This window comes from Neovison vison, chromosome 12 (assembly GCF_020171115.1).
Source record: "Neovison vison isolate M4711 chromosome 12, ASM_NN_V1, whole genome shotgun sequence".
Taxonomy (NCBI): Eukaryota; Metazoa; Chordata; class Mammalia; order Carnivora; family Mustelidae; genus Neogale; species Neogale vison.
The window spans coordinates 96,298,386-96,325,462 of record NC_058102.1 but is presented as its reverse complement, the minus strand read 5'-3'; the positions used below and the strand labels follow the sequence as shown (position 1 = coordinate 96,325,462).

Sequence of the window (27,077 nt, the reverse complement as noted above, 5' to 3'; positions counted from 1 at the left end):
CGGAATGGATGGAACGGTGGTAGTGGAGCAGAGAGACTTGGAAAGACTTCTGAGAGAGTTCGAAGGTAACATCCACAGGAAATGGCAAATAAACACGTGGGAGGGGTTGGGTGAAGGAGTCGGAGAGATCAACAAGCAGTTGATCTGGCCTGAGCAGCTGGGAGGTGGCAAAGCCCTAGCTGGGCAGGGACTTGCAGGAGAAGGAGGTCTAGAAGGAGGTGGTAAGCCGATGAGAAGCGGCGCATGGGACACGTTGGGTTTGCTGTGCGGGGAGCGTCCAATGGAGATGCCCGATGGGCAGATAGATCTACACATCTGGAGCCTGAGAGAGACCTGGGCTAGAGAAACACTCGAGGGCTGGCCAGAGATGAAGGGCTGGTCCATGGTCACTCTGGGGGTCACTCTGCAGGTCTCAGTCCAGGCCCTCTCTGCCATGCTGGGCCACCAGTAATGCCTCCTGTCCCTCCCCGCTGAACAAATGCCCTCAAGACTCTGGAGTCAGGGGCTGCTTGGGGCTTACCAGATGCCCTCATGTGTCCCCCACCTCCCTCTCACTTCTTCCTTTGAAGCCCAAACCAAACTGCCGTGTCATCAAACCCATCTTTTTTCTTGTTACGCAACAAGTTCAGTGACACTCTGAACTCCAGTCTGGTTCTGCTCAACTTTTTCCCTTGACTTTGGCATTTTCACTTTGACATCTTCCCTGAGAGGCAGGGGGATGGGGACCCCAGCCCCAGATGGTGACGCTGGGGGTTGGCCCAGGCCTGGGGTGTGGAGGAGCCTCACCACCAGGCTTCCTGTCTCTTCGTTTACATATGTCTCTGCACAAGTAACAAGCACTCTCCTCAGGGGGCTCCTGGCCGCACACTCCCAGCCTTCACATAGACACACCTGTGTGAGAAGCGGAAGGAAGGGAAGACACAAGTCCCAAGGTAAGATGGATACGGTCAGCTTCATTTCTTTCCAAGGATCTGGGAAGGGGAGGAGAACGCGACAGCAGATGCGTTTTGGAATGTTCTGGACTCTCAGTTCTCTGCCTACCACTCTGGTCATCTTCTTCTGTGTTTCGCACTAAATGAACTGTGAGTTTCAAGAGGCTGGGGACTATGGCAAACTTCTCTCCACATCCCCCTGCGCAGGGCTCAGTGCCTGGAGCAGAAGGTGCTCCTCAGAGTGGCGCTGAGCTAGATCGTAAGGTCAGAGAAGGCACGGATACTGGAGGCCACCCAGCTGAGAAAGGCGGTGGGAGGCAACTAGGTAAGGGGCCATGGAGGAGAAGAGGCTAGGAAGAGGGGAAAGAGGGAGAAAAGACAGAAGGAGGGGTGGGAAACGAATACAAAGAATAAATGTGTATTAAGGAGGAAGGATGCCCACAAAAAAAATTAAATGAAAAGGGGAAACAAAGGAAAAAGCAAGAAAATAGAAGGACAAGTGAAATCTAGTCTAGAAACGAGTCTCCCCAGATCAATTTTCCCAATGGCGCCATTGCCAGAAATACACACCAGAAACCATATTTGTTTGCAGCATGTCATAATCCCTATAACTGAGGTAGGTTCCTTTACTTATCTTTTCTGCTTATATTTATTTGTACATTTTTGTCTAACTTGGGGCATTTTTAGGATTTTTGAACAATATGTCTAAGGGTGCTTCCGTTTTAATGAGCTTAAAGCTCATGATTAACGAAATTATCTGAAAAGGTTAAAACTGAGCTCTTAGATATGCAATGCTGTAAACATGATAGATACATATTCTTAGGTAAATACGTCATTAGAAAAACGGCTTCTAAGGAAGTTTAGATGTCTCAGCTGCTCTAGAAAAGGAGGCAAGGCAGTTTAGAAAAGGATCTGCGGGTCCTTCCTGGGCTTGGTGTGGTGTGGGGGGATGCAGGAGGTGTTACCCCTCAAGATGGAATCTCTTGTATAATCCCACCACCCACCTCTACCCTCTTTGTCCTTTTCCCTCTTCTAAGACCTCCATGGCCTTGCAGCGCTGTCCCCCAGGTGTCCTCAGCCTTCCCTTCTAGACATATTCTGGGAGAAGGACCTTCTCTGGGAGAGGGACCTTCTCGGTATGGTCAGATTCCTCAAAATAGAAAGGCCCCACTATCGCTAATTCAAACATTTTGCTCTGGGTGGGATAGCTCTTCCTGAAAGTCCCTTTCTTGTGGGGCAGATTTTTAGGGGTGAGGCTGACAGTAGAACCTGAAGGGGGAGATAACCCCGTTTCATATTTTGATAAATAATTTCTCGTGCTGTGTTAGATTCTGTGGGTTCGTACAAAATGGCCGCCTTCATAACCTCGGATGAAGGAGTTCCCCGAGGACAGGATCAGAGAGAACTCCTGACATGATTTCCCTCTTTCAGTTGGGGGGCACTTGTGTAGAAGAGGTCTACCTTGAAATAAAAACTCCCCCCGACCCACTGGTTCTAGGCAGAAGGGCTATAGCGGCTTAGGCCCTGATCTGGGCCATAATGGTAAGGTGGTGGCAACAAGGGAGTTCGGTAGACCAAGGGTCTTGCACATTTTGGACACTCAACAAATGTTGAATGAAATAACTTTGGTGAGGGTGGGTGATGGGAAAGGGGCAGATGGGGGCCTGGGTTTGTAGGGCTCTAAGGTTGAGCTCTGTTCCACACCTTTTGGGGGATAGAGGGGAAGGAAGGAAGGAGGGCACAGCACCCCCCACGTGGGCGTCTGAGGCAAAGGAGAGGATGGCGGAGGTTGCAGCCACTGAACCACAAGGGTCCCTTAGAGGGTCACAGTCTCTAGGAACTGTAAACGAAGCCAGTAGAGAGCGTGAATGCGGTGGGGGGCCCATCCCGCAGCGGGGCTCGAGGGGCTGCCTGGGGGCTCCGGGGAGAAGATGAAAGTGTCTGTGGGACCACACACTGTTGCTGTGGTGGGGCTGTGCCCTCTTCCTCTCCCCAGTCTTGCTCCTCATCCCATGTGGGGGGCCAGGGCAAGGGGAACAGGAACCTCAAGAGCTCAGAGAGTTTGCGAATGTGTGTTGCCATTTTGGTCTCACCGTTCTCTTGGTCCCTTTTGATCTCTCTTTTGGTCTCCTGCTCTGGGCATGTGTGCTGCCTTTCAGAATGTCTTCATCCCTTTCCCTCTGACTCTGCCTGGTTTGTACTACCCTGGGCTTGGCGTGGGATCAGGGATTATGAGAAGTGTAGCGGTGCCGTTGACGAGCTGCTCTGGGTCTCTCCCTCCCAGCTTCCCTCATTCTCCCTTGGGGGCCTCTGTGAACTTCTTGTCCTTTTCCCTTGGTCCACCCTGCAGACATCTCCCTCTCACCCACCTTCGGCTCCAGGCTGTGCTCTGCGGGCTCCCCTCACATCAAAGCTTGTTGAAAGCCTGTGTTCCTGCCAGAGGCCTGGATGCCTGTTTACTGGCAAGAAGGGGCTAGAGCTTAGTGGCAGCTGGAGGTGGAGATGAAAAAGGAGGAGAGAGGCAAGGGGTGCTCCGGGCCAGACCAACAGAGCCGGAATTGGTTCCTGGCGTCCAAGGCCATGAGGAAGAGAGGTACAGACGTGGGGAGTTCAGTATGGGAGCCATCGGTGTGGGGAGGCACACATACAGAAATACACAGATATGAGCAGAGGAACAAGAAGAGACAAAGGGAAAGAGAGAGAGAGAGATGGGGGGGGGCAGAGCCTGGGGGACCAGCAAGCCCTCCCAACCTCTCTAAGGTGCTATGGCTTATAGGGTGCTACTGTACTGGCTGGGGCAGAGAGCCTCTGGGGAGGATGAGGATGTGGGAATCAAAAGCCTGCTCTTTGGGGCGGCAGCGGAAGCCCAAGTCACCAAAGCAAGCAGCAGCTGGAAACCCTTAGCTTCCTCCACCGAGCTGAGCCCCGGGTGATTTGGGGCAGTACAAGGAACTGGAGGTGGAGAAGGAGCCCTCGGTTCAGACCCCAGGATCATGGTGTGAGGAAGAAGAAATGACCACCACCTGGGGGAGGGTCAATAGTGTCCCTAGCCTTCCCCAGGCATCTATACTGAATTTGGAGCCTAGGGAAAGGTTGTTCCAAATGGAGACTCCTTTACTCTCCACTCCCCAAGGACATAGCTGGGGACAAGTCCAGGATAGGGGGGGACATTGGGAGCCACTCTCGGACATAAGAGCAACCTTAGCGCACTCTCTCTCCCCTCAGCAACCCCATGCATGCCCCATGCTAGCTTGTAAACAGCTGCCCTCGTGAGCAGCCTCCACCCTCTGTTTCTGGAAATCTTCTCGATCTCTTCACTTCCTATCTCCCTGGTTAAAAAAAAATTCTGTCAGAGACATCTAGCTGGCTCAGGCAGAAGATCATGCAACTCTTAATCTTAGGGTCGTGAGTTTGAGTCTCATGTTGGGTGTAGAGATTACTAAAAAAAAAATAAATAAACTTAAAAAAAAATTTCTGTCAAGTCCCTATCTTGTGTTAGGCCCTGAGACATTACTCTTTCAGGCAGATGGAGTGACTAGAGATGGCATTTTTTTTTTAAAAGATTTTATTTATTTATTTGAGAGAGAGAGTATGAAATGGGGGAGGGTCTGAGAGAGAAGCAAACTCCCTGCTGAGCAGGGAGCCTGATTCGGGACTCCACCTGGGAACTCCAGGATCATGACCTGAGCTGAAGGCAGTCGCTGAACCACCTGAGCCACCAAGGCCCCCCCAAAGATGGCATTTTTATATCATATCTGATATATATATATATATATATATATATATCTCCTCATTGGGAGGTCCATGTCCCCAGCACTCATCTGAGAACAACATCCCTGTCATGGGTCAGTGCCCAACGGGAAACAGAATCTGCTCTGATGGCTCAAGAGACTCCAGAAAGGGATTCTTCCCAGAGGTGGCAAGAGGGAATCAGCCAGCACATGGAGGGAATCAGCCAGCACCAGATGTTAACTGCAGCAGGCAGGATCTGGAAGGGGCAAGGGTGAAATAATGTTTCTGGAACCTAGGGAGGGTTTGAGCTGTGGATTGGGGGGCCACCTGACAGGAGCTACAGTCAGGGTGTGGGGAGAAGAAGGGGGAGGGAGGGAGTATAGCGATTGCCAGAAATTAGGCCTAAGTAGGAAGATAGTTAGGGAAAAGACCCCAACATCTTTCTCTGACCCTCCTGTCTCTCGTGGGTGTATCCCACTGGCCAACCCCAGCTAGTAGCAGGGGAGCAAGGGAGCCTGTGTGCCAGTCTGCAGAGATCAACCTCCTTGTAGAGAGCAGGGCAGGGAGGCTGAAGAACAGCCCAGGGGTGGGGAGGGGTTGGGGGGAGGGAGATTGTGGGGAGGGGCACAGGAGTAGGCAACATGGATTGGGGAGAGTTGGCTTCATCCAGGACAGGGTGGGCATAGACACATACTTAAATGATCCACTTTAGTAACACAATTAATATGTCGAGTACAGAAAAAAGTCAGTGATTTTCCCTCCTCCATTCAATTCAATTTGATCTAAGTTAACCAAACACACCCCAAATCCTTTCTCAACGCTCCCGCGGGTGCTGGCTGGACCCTCATCTTTATCTTGGAGGAGATCAAGCTTCCCAAACACTTCACCGTGAGATAGAAGGTGGACATGGCCTCGAGGGCATCAGCAGGGGCCTGTGGGCGTGGGCAGGGAGCTGCAGAGCTCAGTCAGCAAAGACGGGGCGGGGGACAGAGAAACAGGTCTGGACACACAGTCTCCTCTTGCCGAGCTTTGGACCAAGTTCACCCTGACACTGCTCCCAAGGCAGCCACCCCCTCTGAGGCCTACTTGCAGTCTGGGCCTGGAGCGTAAAGATACCAGCCCTCTTCCCACCTGCCTTCCAGACATGATCTGGTGGCCTTCCTCCAGTCCCCACTCCCTCCATGTCATCTAGTCCCCTTCCCAAAGCTCTACACAGACCCTGTCCCGGCTCTGCTCAAAATTCAGCAGTTCCTCCCAGTCATCTGCAGAGCAAAGCCCTGAGCTTCTAGCCTCCCTGGCAAGATTCTCAACCAGGCCTCAGATGCTTTCTCACATCCCACCCCAGTCCTCCCTGAGTGCTCTCCAGACTCCCAGCTGGGAGCTGGGCCCTGTCCCCGGCAGGCTGCCTAACCTAGCTGTGGCACAGTGGGGTTCCCCCCTTTCCCTCTAACTTATGGTTTGCACACTTGAGCCTACGCCAGTCACCTGGGGGGGGTTGTGAAAACACAGCAGGCTAGATAACTCCCAGCCCCCCACCCCCAGTCTCTGATTCAGCAGGACTGGGGTGAGGCCTGAGAATTTGCATTTCTAACAAGTTGACAGCTGCTGCTGATCCAGGACCACACTTTGAGAACAGATGCTCTGGGTTCCTGGGTGGCCCAGTCAGTTGGGTGTCTGCCTTCGGCTTGGGTCGTGATCTCAGGCTCCCTGCTCACTGGGGAGTCTGCTTCTCCCTCTCCCTCTGCCTCTCCTCCCTGTTGATGTTCTCTCTCTATCTCTCTCAAGTGAATAAATAAAATCTTTTAAAAAAGGAGAGAGAGAGAGAATCGCAGCTCTAACCTCACACTGCTCATTGTGCTCGGTTCATTCAGAGCCTTTCTACACTCCCCAAGCACCCCGCCCCAGCCGCCACCACCTCTGGAACTCACAGAAACCAACTCTGAAACAGTATTTTTCTGTTTTCCCTCAGAGGCCTTACAGGGCTGGTCTGAGAGTGAGCCGGGAGTTACCCTCCGTTCCTTCTCTCCCTCACCGCTCACTGTGTATCTGGCCCCCAGTCCTAATTTGCCCTTAGTCGTGCCCCACAGGACAGTCTTTTTCCACATTTCCATAGTTCTGACTTGTCTCAGTTCGGGCCTGTCTTTGCTCACCAGGATGGTCACCACCTGGCCTCCTGTGCTTGGCCCCCCTCCAGCTTGTTCCCTACCCCCACCCCCCACCCCTAGTCACTGAAGAAGCTACTCTGCACACCAAATCATGTCCTTCTTGACATAAAGTCCTTTACTGGTTCCCCAGTGCCTAGGGTCATGGCCCCTCATGGCAACATGGAATTTGAGGACCTTCACAGCTTGGCCTGGCCCCCTGTCTCCGTCCCCACCAGTTTGCCACCTTCTCTGTGAATCCTTTTCTTTTTTTTTCCCTTTTTTTAAAGATTTTGTTTACTTATTTCACAGACAGAGACCACAAGTAGGCAGAGAGGCAGGCAGAGAGAGAGAGGAAGCAAGCTCCCTGCTGAGCAGAGAGCCCGATGCTGGGCTCGATCCCAGGACCCTGGGATCATGACCTGAGCCGAAGGCAGAGGCTTTAACCCACTGAGCCACCCAGGCCCCCCTGTGAATCCTTTTCTGAGGCTACTTTGAGAACCTGCTCTGGCCACAGCCCTGTGTGGCACCTATGGTAGTTAGGTCCCTGGCTGGGCTGTGTGGGTGCGATTGCCTGTCACCCCCTCGTATCCCTTTATGCTCCAGGCCCAGTAAGTGCCTACTGACTGATGATTGGTGTCTCCTCAGGCCCTGCCCTTTGTGCGGGGAAGGCCCAGGTCCCTGCTTCAGCAAGGCCGCGATGAATCTAGGAGCTGCTCTTAGGCATCTGCTCCTGGTGCTGGAGTTGGGTGAGTGTTCAGACTTGGGGTCCCGGTGGGAGGAGGGGCTGATTGGAAGATGCAGAGGTGAGGGGTTGGCCTTGAGGCCTGAGCTCCTTTTTTCCCACCTAGGGATGCTCCCCGTCGTCACTCCGGGGAGAGAAGTGGTGTTGGGGAAGGTGGGAGACAGAGCCGAGCTGCCGTGCAATGGTTCCGTGGGGAATAACATAGTCTTCAAGTGGATGCAGTCCACGGTCAAGATCCTGGGGCGTCAGAACATCTTCTGGATCACAGGTAGGGTGGCCCAGCTCCCTGTCCAGGGAGGAAGACACCATGGACTGAACATGCCTGGTAAACTCTGAGATCCCCAGAAGGGTCTGGTTGACTGCTGAGGTGCGCCCTCCCAGTCCAGGGTTTCCCTGTGCCACCTGCGGTGGCCCCAGAGTGGCTCTCCGTTGTCTGTTACAATTTCAGAATCTCAAAGCCCATGGCCTTATTTTAGTAGATATTAGAGAAATAACGATCATATAAAACCTATAAGTTCATGGATGTTATTGCTACAAACCTAGGATGATATGTTTTTGCTTCCATTAAAAAGCAACAGAATGATTTTTTTTTCTAGCTTTTTAAAGAGGAATTAAGATCTTTATACTTCTTAGGAACATATTTTACAGTAAAGGAGTTTTACTGTCACATTCAGGTTTGCCCTCATGTTCGTCTTTAAATAATTCTTCTTTCTTGGGGCGCCTGTGTGGCTCAGTTGGTTGGACGACTGTCTTCAGCTCGGGTCATGATCCTGGAGTCCCGGGATCGAGTCCCGCATCGGGCTCCCAGCTCCATGGGGAGTCTGCTTCTCCCTCTGACCTTCTCCTCGCTCATGCTCTCTCTCACTGTCTCTCTCTCAAATAAATAAATGAAATCTTTAAAAAATAATAATAATTCTTCTTTCTTGTTTGTATGGCCTTGAATCTTCAACATGAAACACCATATGAGAAAACCTCATCAGCATGAAATGTGTTTTTGTAAATATGTTTTTTATTTTATGAGTTTGTTAGATTTATCATTGTTTGCACTTCATTGCTCATTTTTATTTTTTACTGTTTTATTTTTAAAGATTTTATTTTTAAGTAATCTCTACATTCAACGTAAGGCTTGAACTCACAACCCCAAGACCAAGCATCATACACTTTACCAGCTAAGCCTACCAGATGCCCCTCATTGCTTATTTTTAATTATGAAAAATTTATATGTAACATATAGAAGAGTAGAATAATTAGATAATGAACCCCCACGTATCCCACTCAGCTTCAACAATTACCAATTCATGGTCAGTTAATGGTTTCCTTTCATCTACATCCCCAAACATCCACCACCACATTATTTTATAGCAAATACCAAACACTGTATCATCTAGTCTGTAAATACTCTAGTACGTATCTCCAAAATGTAATGACTCTTTTTTTCTTCCCCTACTAAAATGTAATGACTCTTTTTAAAAAAGATTTTATTTATTTTGACAGAGAGAGAAAGAGAGAGAGAGAGAGAAAGAGAGTGAACACGAGCAGGGGAGAGGGGAGAGGGAGAGGCAGGCTCCCCAGCGAACAGGGAGCCTGATGTGGGGCTTGATCCCAGAACCTGGCATTGTGACCTGAGCTGAAGGCAGATGCCCAACCCACTGAGCCACCCAGGTGTCTCAAAAGTAATGACTCCTTAAAAACATATCCACAGTATCATTGTCACCCATTAAGAATGAAGAATAAGGGGTGCCTGGGTGGCTCAGTGGTTAAGCCTCTGCCTTTGGCTCAGGTCATGATCTCAGGGTCCTGGGATTGAGACCAGAATTGGGCTCTCTGCTCAGCAGGGAGCCTGCTTCCCTTCCTCTCTCTCTGCCTGCCTCTCTGCCTGCTTGTGATCTCTATCAAATAAATAAATAAAATCTTTAAAAAGAAAAAAAGAATGAAGAGTAATCCGGGGTACCTGGATGCCTCCCTTAGTTGGGCATCTGCCTTCCACTCGGGTTATAGCCCCGGGGTCCTGAAATCTAGTCCCTTACCAGGCTCCTTGCTCAGGAGCCTTCTTCTCCCTCTGCCTTTCCCTGCTGTCCCCCCAGCTTGTGCTCTCTCTCTGTCAAATGAATAAATAAAATCTTTAGGGGCACCTGGGTGGCTCAGTGGGTTAAAGCCTCTGCCTTCGGCTCAGGTCATGATCCCAGTGTCCTGGGATAGAGCCCCACATCGGGCTTTCTGCTCAGTGGGGAGCCTGCTTCCCCCCCTCTCTCTCTGCCTGCTTGTGATCTCTGTCTGTCAAATAAATGAACAGAATCTTTAAAAATAAATAAATAAATAAAACCTTTAAAAAAAGAAGAAGAATCCCCTAATGATGATGCATATCCAGGCAGTATTCAAATTTTCCCAATTTCCTCTCATATTATATTTACATTTAGTTTATTTGAATCAGGATTCAGAAAAAATTTATGCATGATATTTGGTTGATATGTCCCTTAAATCCCTTTGAGTTTATGTATTTACTCCCCCAGATTTTTTTCCCTCTTATCACTGATTGGTTGAAGAAATGAAGCAATTGTCTCATGAAGTTTTGCACGTTTGAATAGGAGCTGGCTGCGTTCCCATGGTGCGATTTAATGTTCCTCTGTCCCTTGTATTGTCTTTAGATTGGTGCTTAAATCTAGAGACTTAAGTTCACATTTAATTTTTTTTTAAAAGATTTTATTTATTTATTTGACAGAGAGAGATCACAAGTAGGCAGAGAGGCAGGCAGAGAGAGAGAGGAGGAAGCAGGCTCCCTGCTGAGCAGAGAGCCCGATGTGGGACTTGATCCCAGGACTCTGAGACCATGACCTGAGCCGAAGGCAGCGGCTTAACCCACTGAGCCACCCAGGTGCCCTCACATTTAATTTTTTTAAAAAAGATTGTACTTATTTATTTGTCAGAGAGAGAGAGAGGCCATGAGGGAACACAATCAGGAGGAGTGGCAAGCAGAGGGAGAAGCAGGCTCCCTGTCAAGCAAGGAGCCCGATGTGGGACTCAATCCCAGGACCCTGCGATCAGGACCTGAGCAGGCGCTGAACTGACTGAGCCACCCAAGAGTCCCAGTAATTTTTTGACAAGAATACCTCACAGGTGGTGTTTGGTACTACCAATTTCATCACATCAGGAGCTATGTAATGTCTATCACTCCTTTTGGACTGTTAAGATTAATTGATAGGTTCAAATGTTAGCTGTAAGTGATAATTATAAAAACTTTTTTTTGTTTTTTAGTTTTTTTTATAGTTGTCTTCCATTTATGTCAAATGATACAGACATTCTGTTTATTATAGCGGTAACAACTTTCCTTTTATTTATTTATTTTTAAGAAAGAGAGCATGAGCCAGGGATGAGAGGGCAGAGGGAAAGGGAGAGAGAGAGAGAGAATCTTAAGCAGGGGCCACACTCAGTGCAGAAGCCGGATGTGACCCTCAATCTCACGACCCGGAGATCATGACCTGAGCCAAAATCAAGAGTCAGATGCTTAATCGGCTGAGTCACCCAGGTGCTCCTAAACTGTCTTTGTAAAATAAATGTATTTAATCTAAAAAATGTGAAGGCATTTAAAAATGTTACATTAATAAGATAGGTAGATTTGGCCAAAATCATGTAGAAGATGTGTGAATGGTTGAAGTCTGGGAAACCTGGCTTTTGTCCAGGACTCTGACTTTACTAGTGAGGAAACTGAGGCCCAGGGAGAAGTCCCTACCCAGGGTTTGTGCCAGGTTAAAGGAGGAGCTGGGGTTAGAGCTTTGGTCTTTCAACTCTCAGGCCTAGGCTCTCCTGTGGAAAGTTATCCTAGGTGCAATCAAAACTGGATTGGCCACTGTGCATAGAGAAGCACCTCTGTTGAGAATGGACATCTCTCGGGTGCCTGGGTGGTTCAGTTGGTTGAGTGACTGCCTTTGGCTCAGGTCATGATCCTGGAGTCCTGGGATCGAGTCCCACATCAGGCTCCCAGCTCCATGGGGAGTCTGCTTCTCCCTCTGACCTTCCCTCTCATGCTTTCTCACTCTGTCTCTCTCTCTCTCAAATAAATAAATAAAATCTTTAAAAAAAAAAAAAGAAAGAAAGAAAAGAAAATGGACATCTCCTCTTCTTGCCTCCGTCCACTGGGAGAAAAATCCTGCATTTTTGGCAAGGAGGTTCTTGCTGGGCCCCAGAGGGACGATTCAGACACCTCCCCACCCCGCCACCGTGTCCACTTTTCATGTTTGGACATGAAGAAAAGAGAATATTGGGCTGGATCTTTATTTATTTTTTTTTTTATTTAAACTAAATCTGCTTTTTTTTTTAAAAAATCTTTTTTTATGTCTTTTTTTTTTTTAAGATTTTCTTTATTTATTTGATAGAGATCACAAGTAGGGAGAGAGGCAGGTGGGGGTGGGGGGGGAAGCAGGCTCCCTGCTGAGCAGAGAGCCCAATGTGGGGCTCAATCCCAGGACCCTGGGAGCATGACCTGAGCCAAAGGGAGAGGCTTGACCCACTGAGCCACCCAGGCGCCCCAAGGGCTGGATCTTTATTGACCCAAAGCCATTTCCTAAAACTAACAAAAACCCCAAACTCTGATCTCTTTCTGATATAGGCACACAAAGCAGAAATCAGCAGGTTAACGGCTCTTGGCTTGCCCATGTCCTCTCCATCAAACAGCTTCTTTTTTTTTTTTTTTTAAAGATTTTATTTATTTATTTGACAGACAGAGATCACAAGTAGGCAGAGAGGAAGGGAGAAGCAGGCTCCTTGCAGAGCAGAGAGCCCGATGCGGGGCTCGATCCCAGGACCCTGGGAATCATCACCTGAGCCAAAGGCAGAGGCTTTAATCCACTGAGCCACCCAGGCGCCCCCATCAAACAGCTTCTTAAAGAGGACCCTGTGGGGGACACCTGGGTGGCTCAGTTAAGCTTCTGCCTTTGGCTCAGGTCATGATCAGGGGGTCCTGGAATCAAGCCCCGCACTGGGCTTCCTGCTCAGTGGAGAGCCTTCTTCTCCTTCTCCCTCTGCCCCTCCCCCACGCTTGTGCTTTCTCTATCTTAAATAAATAAAATCTAATAAATAAATAAGAAGACTCTGTGATCAAACTAACTTGTATCCTCCCCTGGCCTATGGGCTCCTGATGCCCATTATGTAATTTTCACTCCTGGGCAGAGCTCAGAACACTCCCACAAACTCTGCAAGTGATTTTCTTGTCCTAGAATTCTATTCTGCTGAATTGCTTGAAATAGGCAGACTTTCAGCTGAGACTATTTTTTTATTAATTTTAACATTAAAATGAGTTGAAAAAGTAACACAGGTACATGGTAAACATTTAAAACCATGCAAACAATACCCAGTGTGTTGAAAAAAAAATACAGCTGAGTAAATTCGGAGATCTAATTGGCTTTTTCCATTGATTCGTAAATTGGGCAACATCCTATCTAGCAAACAGAAAAGAGCTCTGTAGAGCTGTAGAGAGGAAAGGTTTTTTTTTTTTTTTAAGATTTTATTTATTTATTTGACAGAGAGAAATCACAAGTAGATGGAGAGGCAGGCAGAGAGAGAGAGAGGGAAGCAGGCTCCCTGCTGAGCAGAGAGCCCGATGTGGGACTCGATCCCAGGACCCTGAGATCATGACCTGAGCCGAAGGCAGCGGCTTAACCCACTGAGCCACCCAGGCGCCCGAGAGGAAAGGTTTTTAAAGGTAGAAAAGGGGTGGGAAAAGGAAGGTTATTAGCAAGGAGTGCATTGTTTCAGGCAAGGTCACCTGCTTGAGGGGACAGAAGGGGTCTGTCAGGCAGATTTCCTCACTAGAGCCAACCAGGTAATTCCAGATTGACTCATTAAAGATTATGTTGCTGGGAAAAGTTGAAACTGCATTAGGTTAGGTATGAAGTCTTGGTTTGCTGATGTGGGGCTTAGCATAACTGACGCCATTTTGGTCCTGTTGGGTCTTTTTTCACAGTTCCCTTCTTTGATCACAGCTCTCAGCTAAACTCTCTCTCCCAGCTACTGCTCTGAAGTTCTTGGAGTTTCTGTTGATTCTTTGTCTGGTACTCACAGGTCATGACTTCTCCCCCCGAATCTCTGTGACATTCATAGCTTATAACTTCAGGCTTACAATTTTGAAGTTGGTGGTTCTTTTTGTTCCTTTTCTGATGTTCCAGTCTTAGGGAGATCATTTGCTTGGTGGTTAGCAACAGAAAATATTTGGGTAAACTTTATTTGGATCAATAAAGATCCAGCCCTTTTCTTCATGTCCAAACGCAGAGAGTGGACACATGTGCGTGTCTGAATCGTCCCTCTGGGGGCCACAGCAAGAACCTCCTTGCCAAAAATGGAGGTCTTTTCTCCCACGGGACAGAGACAGGAAGAGGAGTCATCCATTTTCAAAGGCATCTAAACCCTTTGAGAGAGAGGCACCTGGGGGGCTCAGTCCCTTAAACATGTGCCTTTGGCTCAAGTCATGATCCTGCGGTCCTGGGATCGAGCTCTGGCTTGGGTTGGACTCCCCACTCAGCAGGGACTTTGCTTCTCCCTCTCCCTATGCCCTTCCCCCTGCTCATACCTTCTCTCTCTCTCTCTCTCAAATAAATAAATAAAATCTTAAAAAAAAAAACACAACAGCAACAAAGTAAAGTCTTTAAGAAGATACAGTGCACCAGGGAGACTACTATGATTATTATAAGCAGGAGAATTCCCAGTGTTTGGAGTGTACTTTGAAATCATGATCCCTAAGACCCAAACCAATAAAAATCAAACAAGGCAAAGAAAGACCCCATTAAAAGAGTCACCTTTTCAAGCCAAGTAGCTTGCTCAGTGACGTTATGTAACTGAGTTTCAGCTTCCCTAGAACTGTTAATCCAGGCTCAGCAGGTGGTACTGGCCAGTACAGACACTTCTTTGCTCAGCAAAGAGAACATTAAAGTCTGCCTTATTATCAAGAATCACTTTGGCCAGAGAATCTAAAGATTTTTGTTGGTCAGCTATTATTTTAATAGTGGATTCTGTAATATTTTCAAGAGTGAGGAAGTTCCTGATTGTATCCTCATTTGCATTTAATACTAGTAGGGGATCACTGATCTACCAAGCTAATTTTGAATCAGGGATACCTACTGGATATTCATGTTTGAGTCTGTGGTTCAGGACTGGAAAGGTGACTATCATGGAGACCAGTGAAATTTAAGGGTCTGTAGACCACATGGGTGGTTTTCTTCTGATTACCCTTGCCTGGTGTCTCTTCTCCAGGTTTGGGGTTTTTCACCAGAGACAGGGAAATGGACCAGGGGCTCTCTAGCGTCATGGACAGATCAGAATTTTTTATGACAGTTCCAGCAGGCTGAAGGGTTACCCCCTTTAGCAATGACCTGGGAGATCCAGATGATCTCCAAGCCAAAGCCAATCTTTCCAAGCCAATGCCAGAGTAAAGGAAAGAGAGGAAGAAAGAGTGTCACGTTAAGCTTAAGTGTGAAGTTTTTGGTTTTTTTTTTAAATTTTATTTATTTATTTGACAGAGAGAGATCACAAGTAGGCAGAGAGGCAGGCAGAGAGAGAGAGAGGTCTCCGCCAAGCAGAGAGCCCGATGCGGGGCTCGATCCCAGGACCCTGGGATCATGACCTGAGCGGAAGGCAGAGGCTTTAACCCACTGAGCCACCCAGGTGCCCCTACGTGTGAAGTCTTGATCTAGCTTCTTGGGTGGGAGCAATTTATCTCAAAGTCTGCTATTCCTCTTCTTAGATAATTTGATTTTGAGGTATCCAGCTAAAAGATTTTAAGGTGCACAGGGCCAGGTGGCAGGTGGAGACTTCCTCAGCTGTAAAACATGTCCCCAAGGCTCAGGTCCCTGAAGTTTGGCTGCCATCTGGGTAGCAAAGAGGACCTGATTTAGTACCATCCAAGGAGATTCAAAGGCAGTCTTTGTTCTCAGTGATTCCAAATCAAAAGGAGGAAAGAAAATTGGAAATGTTAGTTTGGAAAGTTGCAGCCAGATATTTGAGGACTCTAGAAGAATTCAGGACCCAGTCCAATATACAGGTATGTAAGAAAACCTCAAAGAAAATTAATAGGGTTTGAATCTAATATGGACAAAAGTGCAAACATAATTTTTGTCTCTATAGTTAGCCCCATTTTATCAAAGATAATCACAATAAAACTAATTTGTTTGCATTAAACTTGGTCTGATTATTTACATAAGTGCTGCATGAATAATGATTGACCATATAAACTTTTTTTTTAAAGACTGCTTTGCTGGAACCTTATGAATAAGGTACCAGCTCAGTTTTTTCAAGGAGCTTTTTTTGGCTCCATAAAGTCAACCTTATTTTTTTTAATTAATTACTTTTATTAACATATAATGTATTATTTGCCCAGGGGTACATGTTGGTGAATCGTCAGTCTTACACAATTCACAGCACTCACCATAGCACATACCCTCCACAACATCCATCACCCAGCCACCCTCTCTCCACCTCCCCCTTACAGCAACCCTCAGATTGTTTTGTGAGATTAAGAGTCTCAGATGTACAGATGTACATCTGGCTTGGCAGAGGTACAAATACATTTTACAATTTCTAGAAATATATGCTTTCTTTTTTTTAAATAAAGATTTTGTTTATTTGTTTGACAGAGAGAGAGCAAGAGAGGGAAAACAAGCAGGGAGAGTGAGAGAGGGAGAAACAGGCATGAAACCTGATATTGGGCTTGATCTCAGGACCTTAGGATCAGGACCTGAGCCAAAGGTAGACCCTTAAGGACTGAGCCACCAGGTGCCCCACAAACAAGTTTTTTAACAGTGATAACAGGAACTTATTTGACTAGTTAACCCAGGTAGAATAAAAGTTGTGTGTCTGCATTGTTTTTTATATTTATTTAAGATTTTATTTATTTGACAGAGAGAGACACACACACAGGGAGAGAGGGAACAAAAGCAGGGGGAGTGGGAGAGAGAGAAGCAGGCTCTCTGCTGAGCAGGGAGCCTGATGTGGGGCTCCAGCCCAGGACCCTGGGATCATGACCTGAGCTGAAGGCAGATGCTTAACGACTAAGCCACCCAGGTGCCCCTGTTTTTATTTTTTTAATTTTTAAATTTTTTTTAAAGATTTTATTTATTTATTTGACAGACAGAGATCACAAGTAGGCAGAGAGGCAGGCCGAAAGAGAGAGAGGAAGAAGCAGGCTCCCTGCCGAGCAGAGAGCCCGATGTGGGACTCCATCCCAGGACTCTGGGATCATGACCTGAGCCGAAGGCAGCGGCTTAACCCACTGAGCCACCCAGGTGCCCCAATTTTTAAATTTTTAAAAAAGATTTTATTTATTTGAGAGAGAGAGAGAGAAAGCATGAATAGGGAGAGGGAGAAGCAGACTCCCCACTGAGCAGAGACCCTCCCCTCCTCACTCCACCTCTCCACCCCCCTACCCTGCCCCTGCAACATGGGGCTCTATCCCAGGACTCTGAGACCATGACCTGAACCTAAGGCAAACGCTTAACTGACTGAGCCGCCCAGGCACCCCTGCACTGTTTTTAATGTTGATAATTCTACAGACATGTCTATTTTAATTAAACCAACAATTGTAAACTAGCTTTTAATTACTAAAGATTACCTCAGATCATGTGAACCTGAAAAGTGTTTGGTTTCATTTTTACTACATTTCTAAGAACTTTGGGAATATATAATTCATATAGGCACTTAATTTTCTTTAGCCCCATTAAATAGAGTTCTTCCACAAATTAATTTTGACAATGCCATCTGGAGGTAGAAAATGCCACACATATATATAGACACATGTAAACATCCATACAGATGCAAAGACCTTATAGTTTGCAATTTTCAGTTACTTCCATGAGATGGGTATGATAATGCAAAACTTACTAGCTTATAATGAACAGTTGGAAAAAGTTAAGATTACCTGCTCAGATGGCTAAAGCTTTTTATAAATATTAGTGGTGAGGGGTGCCTGGGTGACTTAGTGGGTTAAGCCTCTGCCTTAGGCTCAGGTCATGGTCTCAGAATCCTGGGATTGCATCTGGCTCTCTTCTCAGCGGGGAGCCTGCTTTCCCCTCTCTCTCTGTCTGCTTCTGTCCCTACTTGTGATCTCTCTCTCTCTCTGTCAAATAAATAAATAAAATCTTAAAAATATATATTAGTGGTGAGACACAATCTTTTTCATTTGTCCAAGTCTCGAATGACATTTCTCCCCCTTTTGCTTTTCTTCTGAAGAATTACCTCCCTAAAGTTTATAGATAGGCAGAATACTTACATCTCAAAGGCACAGGGAAAGAATGCAAGTTCCCCTAAGAAGAATTATTTCCTGAAGCCAAAAATTTTTACAGTACTTACAAGCCTTTTGAGATAAATAGGGAAGGTTTGGGGATTGATAGAAGAATAGGTGGATTTTGCACTATTTCTAGAGAAGGTAAAGGCAGCTGCTCTCAGTTCCCCAAGGGACTGGGTTGTAGCCTAAACGATAGCGAGAAACCCACCTGGCCATCCAATCACGTTATCTTCAAATTGCTCCAGAACTCGCTCCGGACACAAAGTTTCATCTTAGCATAAGCGAGAAGCCTGAAAAACTTAAAAGAAATCCTTTTAGGATTGCCTGGGTGGCTCAGTCGGTTAAGCATTTGACTTCAGCTCAGGTCATGATATCAGGGTTCTGGAAAGGAGCCCGCAGGCTCTGCTCTCAGCAGGGAGTCTACTTGTCCCTCTACCCCTCCCCCAGGGCTTGCTCTCTCTATCAAATCAATAAATAAAATCTTTTAAAAAATCCTTTTAAAGCCCCTTGGACTCTAGAGGTAGCCACAAAGAGGGTGCAAGAGATATTTTATTTTCTTTCCCTACTCGGTACTACACTCAGAGATACAGAACTGACTCTGGTAGGAGTTCTCACCTTGAGCTGGCTTCTGCCAGTTTTTCCAGGATCCCATCTGTATGGAGCTTGGGTATCTACCAGAATTTGACAAAGTTTTCCATAAGCTTTAATTTTAGTTTTCCCTTGGCTGCTTGAAGTGAATAACATGGCCCTTTACTAAAAAAATCCCATAGAGTCCCAATGACTCTGGGAGGGGTCCAGACAGACAAAAGGGAGGGGCTCCCTTTTGAGGATAGTATGGGGGTATCTGTAAGGTCACTCAGCTGGCCGACTTTTATTTACGGTCTTGTAGTCTCTTCAGAGTGGAAAGCCAGTTCAGGCGGAGGATTACTAGAATGAACACTCAAATAAAGGACCGAGGGGCTCAGTAGGAGTTACATCACTCTTATAGTCCTTTGTTTTAGGAATACCTTTTAAGGAAGGCATTTTGGAATTCTGAAACTTTTTTTTTTAATCATGATAAGTGTACTATTTAATCCCACCCCCTAGTTCCCCCATCCCCCCAACCCCTCCCCTTTGGTAACCATCAGTTTGTTCTCTCTAGTTAAGAGCCTACTTCTTGGTTTCTCTCTTTTGTTCTTTGCTTGTTTGTTTTGTTTCTTAAATTCCACCTACAAGTGAGATCATATGGTGTTTGCTTTTCTCTGACTGACTTATTTTGCTTAGTATAATACTCTCCAGTTTCATCCGTGTTGTTCCAAATGGCAAGATTTCATTCTTTTTTGTGACTCAATAATATTCCATTATATATATACCATATCTTCTTTATCCATTCATCTATCAATGGACAATTGGGCTGCTTCCATATCTTGGCTAGTGTACATAATGCTGCAGTAAACATAGAGGTGAATGAATCCCTTTGAGTTAGTGTTCTTGCATTTTTTTAAAGTTTTCTTTATTATTTTTTTTTGTAATCTCTGTATCCAACATGGGACTCAGACTCATGACTCTGAGATCAAGAGTCACACGCTCTTCTAACTGAACCAGCCAGGCACCCCGTGTTCTTGTATGTTGGGGTAAATACCAAGGAGTGCAATTCCTGGGTTGGAAGGTAGTTGTATTTCTAATTTTCTGAGGAACCTCCATATTGTTTTCCACAGCGGCTGCGCCAGTTTGCATTCCCACTAACAGTGCAAGAGGGTTCTTTTTCCTCCACGTACTCACCAACACTTGTTGTTTCTTGTGTTTTTGAGGTTTGATTTAGCCATTCTGACAGGTGTGAGGTGATAATACATTGTAGTTTTGATTTGCATTGATTTGCATTTCCCTGATGATGAGTGATGTTGCGTATCTTTTCATGTGTCTGTTGGCCATCTGTATGTCTTCTTTGGAGAAATGTCTGTTCATGTCTTTTGCCCATTTTTTAATTGGATTGTTTGATTTTGGGGCACTGAGTTGTATCAGTTCTTTACATATTTTGGTTATGAATCCTTTATCAGATATGTCATTTGTAAATACCTTCTTCCATTTGATAGGTTGCCTTTTAGTTTTGTTAATTGTTTCCTTTGCTGTGCAGAAGCTTTTTATTTTTATATAGTCCCCATAGTTTATTTTTGCTTTTATTACCCTTGCCTCAGGAGACATCTCTAGAAAAATGTTGCTATGGCCAGTGTCAGAGAGATTACTGCCTGTGCTCTCTTCAAGGATTTTTATGGTTTCGTGGTGGGTGGGAGATGGACTAAATGGGAAATGGGCATTAAGGAGGGCACTTGTTATGATGAGCACTGGGTGTAATATGTAACTGATGAATCATTAAATTCTACTCCTGAAATCAATATTATACTATATGTTAACTAAATAGAATTTAAATTAAAATTTAGGAGGGAAAGGTTTTAATGGTTTCAAGTCTTACATTTAGGACCTTTTTTTTTTTTTAAGATTTTATTTATTTATTTCTCAGAAAGAGAGAGAGGGCATGAGTGAACACAAGCAGGGGGAGCAGCGGGCAGAGGGAGAAGCAGGCTCCCTGCTGAGCAAGGAACCTGATGTGGGACTCAATCCCACGACACTGGAGTCATGACCTGAGCTGAAGGCAGGTGCTCAACTGACTGAGCCAGCTAAATGATGATATAATTGCAGTTATTTCTGGGTTTTCTGCTCTATTCCACTGATCTACGTGTCTATTTTTATGCTATTATCATACTGTTATAATTATTACCACTTTGTAATATAATTTGAAGTCAGGTATTGTGATACCTCCAGGTTTGTGTTTTTTTTTTTTTTTTCAAGATTCCTTTGGCTATTTGAGGTCTTTTGTGGTTTCACACAAAATTTAGGATTGTTTATTCTAGCTCTGTAAAAATCGCTGTTGGTATTTTCATAAAGATTGCATTAAATCTATAGATTGCTTTGGGTGGTACAGACAATTTATTTTATTAAATTTTTTGTTGTAATTTTATTTAATTTTTAAGTAATCTCCATACCTAACATGACCCCAAGATCAAGAGTTGCATGCTCCCGACTGAGCCAGCCAGACGCCTTAGTATAGACATTTTAAAAATATTTGTTCTTGGGGCATCTGGGTGGCTCAGTGGGTTAAAGCCTCTGCCTCTGCCTTTGGCTCAGGTCCTGAAGCCCCGCATCGGGCTCTCTGCTTAGCAGGGAGCCTGCTTCCTCCTCTCTCTCTGCCTGCCTCTGTGCCTACTTGTGATCTCCATCTGTCAAATAAATAAATAAAATCTTTAAAAAATATATTTGTTCTTCCAATCCATGAGCATGGAATGTCTTTCCATTTCTTTGCCTCATCTTGAATTTTTTTCATCAGTGTCTCATAGCTTTCAGAGTACAGGTCTATATATTTTGGTTATGAATCCTTTATCAGATATGTCATTTGTAAATACCTTCTTCCATTTCATAGGTTGCCTTTTAGTTTTGTTAATTGTTTCCTTTGCTGTGCAGAAGCTTTTTATTTTTATATAGTCCCCATAGTTTATTTTTGCTTTTATTACCCTCGCGGAGTAATCCCATCATGTCACCTCTTTGGTTAAGTTTATTCCAAGATATTTTATTGGTTTTGGTGCAGTTGTAAATGGGATTGTTTTCTTAATTTCATTTTCTGCTGCTTTATTAGTATATAAGAATGCAACAGATTTCTGCACGTTGATTTTGTGTCCTACAATTTTACTGAATTCATTTATCAGTTCTAGTGTTTTTTGGTGGAGTCTTTAGGTTTTTCTATATATAGCATCATGTCATCTGCATATAGTTTTACTTCTTCCTTACCAATTTGGATGCCTTTTATTTATTTAGGTTGTTTAATTGCTGTGGCTTGGACTTCTAGTACTATGTTAATAAAAGGGGTGAGAGTAAACATCCTATGGCCCAGAAGCCATAAATATCTATGAAACTGATCAAATCTTACTAAAAACAACCTAAGATTGGGGTGCCTGGGTGACTCAGTTGTTAAGCATCTGCCTTTGGCTTGGATCATGATGCCAGAGTCCTGGGATCCTGCTCCTTGCTGGGTGGGAAGCCTGCTCCTCCCTCTCCCACTCCCTCTGCTTCTGTTCCCTCTCTCACTGTGTCTCTCTCTGTCAAATTAAAAAAAAAAATTAAAAAGAAAGAAAGAAAGGGGTTCCAAGGAGCTGTACAAAAGGATAGGTTTTAAAGGCAGAGAGTGGGCAAAAAAAAAGTTTATTAGCAGAGAGTGCAAGTTTCAGGCAAGGTCACCTTCCTAAGAGGGCCAGAAAGGGTGTATCAGGCAGACTTCCTTACTAGTGCTGACCAGGTAGGTAACTCCAGACTGCTGTTTAAAGATTACATTCCTAGGAGAGTCTTGGTTGGCAAATGTTAGGATTAGGCTTAAGTGACTCCATTTTGGGCCTTTTATCTCATTTTTAATGAGTAATAATAAATTGTCCTCTATTCTTTTTTTTTTTAAGATTTCATTTATTTATTTGACAGAAAGATAGAGATGACAAGTAGACAGAGAGGCAGGCAGAGGGAGAGGGGGAAGCAGGCTCTCTGCTGAGCAAGAAAGCCCAATGTGAGACTCGATCCCAGGACCCTGAGATCATGACCTGAGCTAAAGGCAGAGGTTTAACTCACGGGGCCATCCAGGTGTCCCAAATCTTTCTGTACTCCTGATTTTATTTCTCAGTTACCTTCTCCAGAGGCAACATTTTTTAAAAGATTTTTTAATTAGTTGATTTATTTGACACAGAGAGAGAGATCATAAGCAGTCAGAGAGGCAGGCAGAGAGAGGGGGAAGCAGGCTCCCTGCTGAGCAGAGAGCCCAACTGAGCTCAATCCCTGGACCCTGAGATCATGACCTGAGCCTAAAGCAGAGGATTAACCCACTGAGCTACCCAGGTGCCCCAGAGAAGCAACTTTTAACCAGTTTTTGTGTTTCCTTCAAGAGATGATCTATCCATATATGTATCCAGTCCCTTCTTCTCTTACATAAAATAAATTCATCATATACATGTATGTATATATGTATATGTATGCATTGAGTGCTTACAAGTACCAAGTAATGTTCTACATTAGATACTGGGGATATAATATAGTGGAAAACAAAAGAGACCTTCAGGTAGTGCTTCTAACCTTGCTTTCTTTCTTTTTTTTTTTTTTTTTGCTTTCTTTCTTTTAAATTAGATATTTTGAAGGTTGTTCTATATTCATATGCGTGTGTGTTTATATGTCTACATCTGTCTCTATTTCTACCTCATTTCTTTTCAGTGACTGCGAGTTCTTTTTCATAATTATACCATGATTTATTTGACTGACCCGTATTGTCGCACATTCAGGCTGTTTTCAGTTTATTGCTATCACAAACAGTGAATCAAACTGTGTATCTCTGAACACATATGCAAATGTGTCTTCATAAGATAAATTCCTAGAAGTGAAATTGGTGGACCAGGTCAGCTTCATCTTTAGATATCTTTGTGTTATGCAAATTTTTTTCAAATGACATCTGCTATAATAAATAATAATAATAATAAATTAATTTGCACCTTCCAATACGTTACTTCCTTTATGTAAATTTTATTGATGTTACTGTTTTTTTCCTCCACATTTAAGAAGTATTACATACTCATTACAGAATATTTGGCAAATGCAAAAAAGAATAAGGAAGAAAATCAAGTGCATGCATACTTCCACCATTCAGAGATATCCTCTGTTAACATTTTGATATATTTCTTTCCAAGCTTTGTTCAGTGTGGATAATGTAATAGATATATTTTTACATAGATGATATCATGCTGTATTACCTTTTATCTTACTCCTCCATAACATTTTATCATGATGGGATAATCAATTATTAGACTAATTTTTAAAAATAATCTCCCAAAGTTTAACAAATACAAAATTATAACTCTTTTATGTAGTAATAGCTACTCTGGAAAATTTACTTGACAGAAATAAGATTGTGAATAGTTCATGATATTTGTGCAAGGATGTTGTTATAAGCATTGCTTATAATACACAAGAATAAAATTCAACTAAATATCCATTAATGAGGAAAGAATTGAACTATGGTACAATGATGGAAAATTATTCAGGTAATGAAAAAAATAAGGGCTTTTAGGAGAATGGAGTAGACATATGTATTAGTCAGCTTAGGCTGCCATAACAAAATACCATAAACTAGGGGGCTCCAACAATGAAAATTTTATGTTTTCACTGTACTGTAGGCAAGAAGTTCAAGATTAGGGTGTCAACACAGTTGGGTTCTGAAAGAATTCTCTTCCTGGCTTACAGGTAGTGCCTTCTTGCTGGGTCCTCACATAGCAGAGACAGAGAGGAAGAAAGCTCTCCGGCATCTCTTCTTATAAGGGCACAAATTCCATCATGAGGACCTCATGACCTCATACAAATCTAAATCTAATTACCTTTCAAAGGCCCCATCTCCAAATACCAGCACACTGAGTGTTCAAACTACAACATATGAATGGGGGGCAGAGGGATACAGTGCAGTCCATAGTAACTTACTTTGTGCTAAGCACACTAAGTACAATAGAAAACCCTGGACATTACACACAGAACTAACATAAGAAGACTCTGGAAGCTGTAGAGAAGAGGACAGACTGGTAGAGACCCCAGTGTCAGAGGAACAACAAGGTGGTGTGTTTTCTTTTACCTTGTATATTCTAATCTTGGAACTAAAGAAGTCAGCAGCTTGGAAACCTCAATGGACACAGACAAAAATAAGCTTCAACAAAAAGCCTGCTCTCTCTAACTAGGGGACCAGGAAAGGAGCAACCTAGAAAGACAAAATACTTTTAGATAATAACTGCTCTCCTTCTGTCAATCACCAGAAGAAAAACAGTGGCTCCTTCCCATGCCAGAAGAGGCTAGGTAGGGAGCCTAAACTTCTACCCTCCTGGGGCTATTGAGGCACCCCAATACCCCCACAGGTCCCAGTAGAAACCTGGGCCATTCATTCCCTTCAGCCAGTGGCAAGTGTTCTCAACCTCCTGCACAGTCAGTAAAGATCACATAAGAAGCCTGGATTTCCACCTCCACCCAGCAGACATGGGGCACCCCTCCTTGCTGGATGGTTTTCAGAGGAGGTCTAGTAGAGAATCAAGACTTCCACCATCACTCCGCAATAACAAAGCCACAATCATAGGATTTATGGAGACCATGTAGGCAGCTAGAAATTCTACCCCTGCCCAGTTATAAGGAACATCCCTTTCTAGTGGCAAAGGAGAATGAGAGGGAAACCTAGATTTCTATCTCTACCTGGCATTAGTAAGCTAGCACCACTCTCTTCCCTTGTTAGAGTGATGTCAAAGAAAGCCAGTTAAGATAGAAGGCTCAAATAAGATCCAAAATCTCATTACATAACACTCACATGTCCAGGTTCCAATAAAAAGTCATTCCTGAAGGGCACCTGCCTGGCTCAGTCAGAGGAGCATGTGATTTTTGATCTCAGGACCATGGGTTCAAGTCCCACATTCGGTGTAGAGATTACTAAAAAAAAATGAACTAAAAAAAAAAAAGTTATTTTTTAAAAAATCATTCATGATACCCAAAACCAGGAAGATCTCAAGTGGGATGGAAAAAAAGAATCAGTGAATGTCCACACTGAGATGAAAGAGATATTGGAATTCTGCGACAAAGATTTTAAAGCAGTCACAGTAAAAGATCCTTTGGCAAGCAATTACAAACATACTTGAAACCAATGAACCAAGAAGTAAAAGATATAATAAAAGAAGAACACATGGAAATTTTGGAACTGAAAAATATAACAACCAAAGCACAAAGATCAGTGGATGGACTCAACAACAAAATGAAAAGGGTAGAGGAGAGAGCCAGTGAGCTGCAAAATAGAATAGTAGAAATTGTGCAGTCTGGGGGTGCCTGGGTGGCTCAGTCGTTAAGTGTCTGCCTTCCACTCAGGTCATAATCCCAGGGCCCTGGGATCAAGCCCCACATCGGGCTCCCTGCTCGGCGGAAAGCCTGCTTCTCCCTCTCTCACTCCTCCTCCTTTTTCCCTCTCTGTCTCTTTCTGGCAAATAAATAAAATTTTTAAAAAATTTTTATGCAATCTGATCAACAGAGAGAAAAAAACCTGGAAAAAAATGAACAAAGCCTAGGGACCTGTGGGACTATAACAGATGATATAGTATTTGTGTCAATGGAGTCCCATAAGGAAAGGAAAAAGAAAATGGGGCTGAAAAAACATTTGAAAAAAAAATGACTGAAATGTCCCAATTTGGTAAGATATTTAGCCTATAGATTCCCTCTCTCGCTGTCTTTCTCTCTGTCGAGTTAATGAATAAAATCTAAACAAAAATAATAATATTTGAAATTATGCAGTGTGTTCTCTGATCACGTGGAATCAAACCAGAAATCAATAACAGAAATATAACAGGAAAATCTCCACACACTTGAAAACAATACCTTTTCAGTATTCTGTGGGTCAGTAGTGAAGTCTCAAGAGAAAAAGAAAAGCACATTAAATTGAGAAAAAAAACTTTTTTTAAAGATTGTATTTATTTATTTTTTAGAGAGCAGGGAGGAAATTGGGGGTGGAGCAGAGGGAGAGGGAGAAAGAGAATCTTTATTTTTTTTTAAGATTTTATTTATTTATTTGACAGAGAGAGAGAGATCAAAGTAGGCAGAAAGGCAGGCAGAGGGGGAGGGGGAAGCAGGTTCCCCGCTGAGCAGAGATCCTGATGCAATTTGGGGCTCCATCCCAGGACCCTGAGATCATGACCTGAGCCAAAGACAGGGGCTTAACTCACTGAGCCACCCAAGCACCCCAAGAGAGAGAATCTTAAGTAGGGTCCACGCCCAGAGTGGAGCCTCACAGGAGGCTCGGTTTCACAACCCTGAGATCATGACCTGAGCCAAAATCAAGAGTCAGATGTTTAACCAACTGAGCCATTCAGGGGCCCCAAACTGAGTGAAAATTTAGAAAGCATCTAAAAAAATCTTACAACTCATATTATACTTAATAATGAAAGACTGAATGCTTTCCTCTAAGAATCGGAACAGAGCAAAGATACCTGCTTTACTCCCTGTATTCAACATAGTACTGCAACCCCTAGCCAGTGCAATAAGGCAAGAAAAGTATACAAAAGAAATAGTAATTAGAAAAGAAGAAATAAAACTGTTCTAATTTGCAAATGACAAAGAATCTATATTTTTTAAAAAACTCTTAGAATCGACCTATGAGTTTAGTAAGATTACAGAAGTTAAGAGAGGGGCGCCTC

General features: G+C 44.4%; 1 protein-coding gene across 2 annotated transcripts in view; it reads left to right on the top strand.

The window, feature by feature from the left end:
- Nucleotides 1-830: 830 nt before the first annotated feature.
- Nucleotides 831-27,077, top strand: part of CD4 (CD4 molecule) — a 40,208-nt gene continuing 13,961 nt past the window's right edge. For both annotated transcript variants that reach the window (XM_044226836.1, XM_044226835.1), the window contains exons 1-3: nucleotides 831-932; nucleotides 7,454-7,554; nucleotides 7,657-7,818. In XM_044226836.1, the coding sequence (XP_044082771.1) occupies nucleotides 7,506-7,554; nucleotides 7,657-7,818 (211 nt within the window). In that variant the 5' untranslated portion in view covers nucleotides 831-932; nucleotides 7,454-7,505. The remainder of the gene's footprint in view (nucleotides 933-7,453; nucleotides 7,555-7,656; nucleotides 7,819-27,077) is intronic.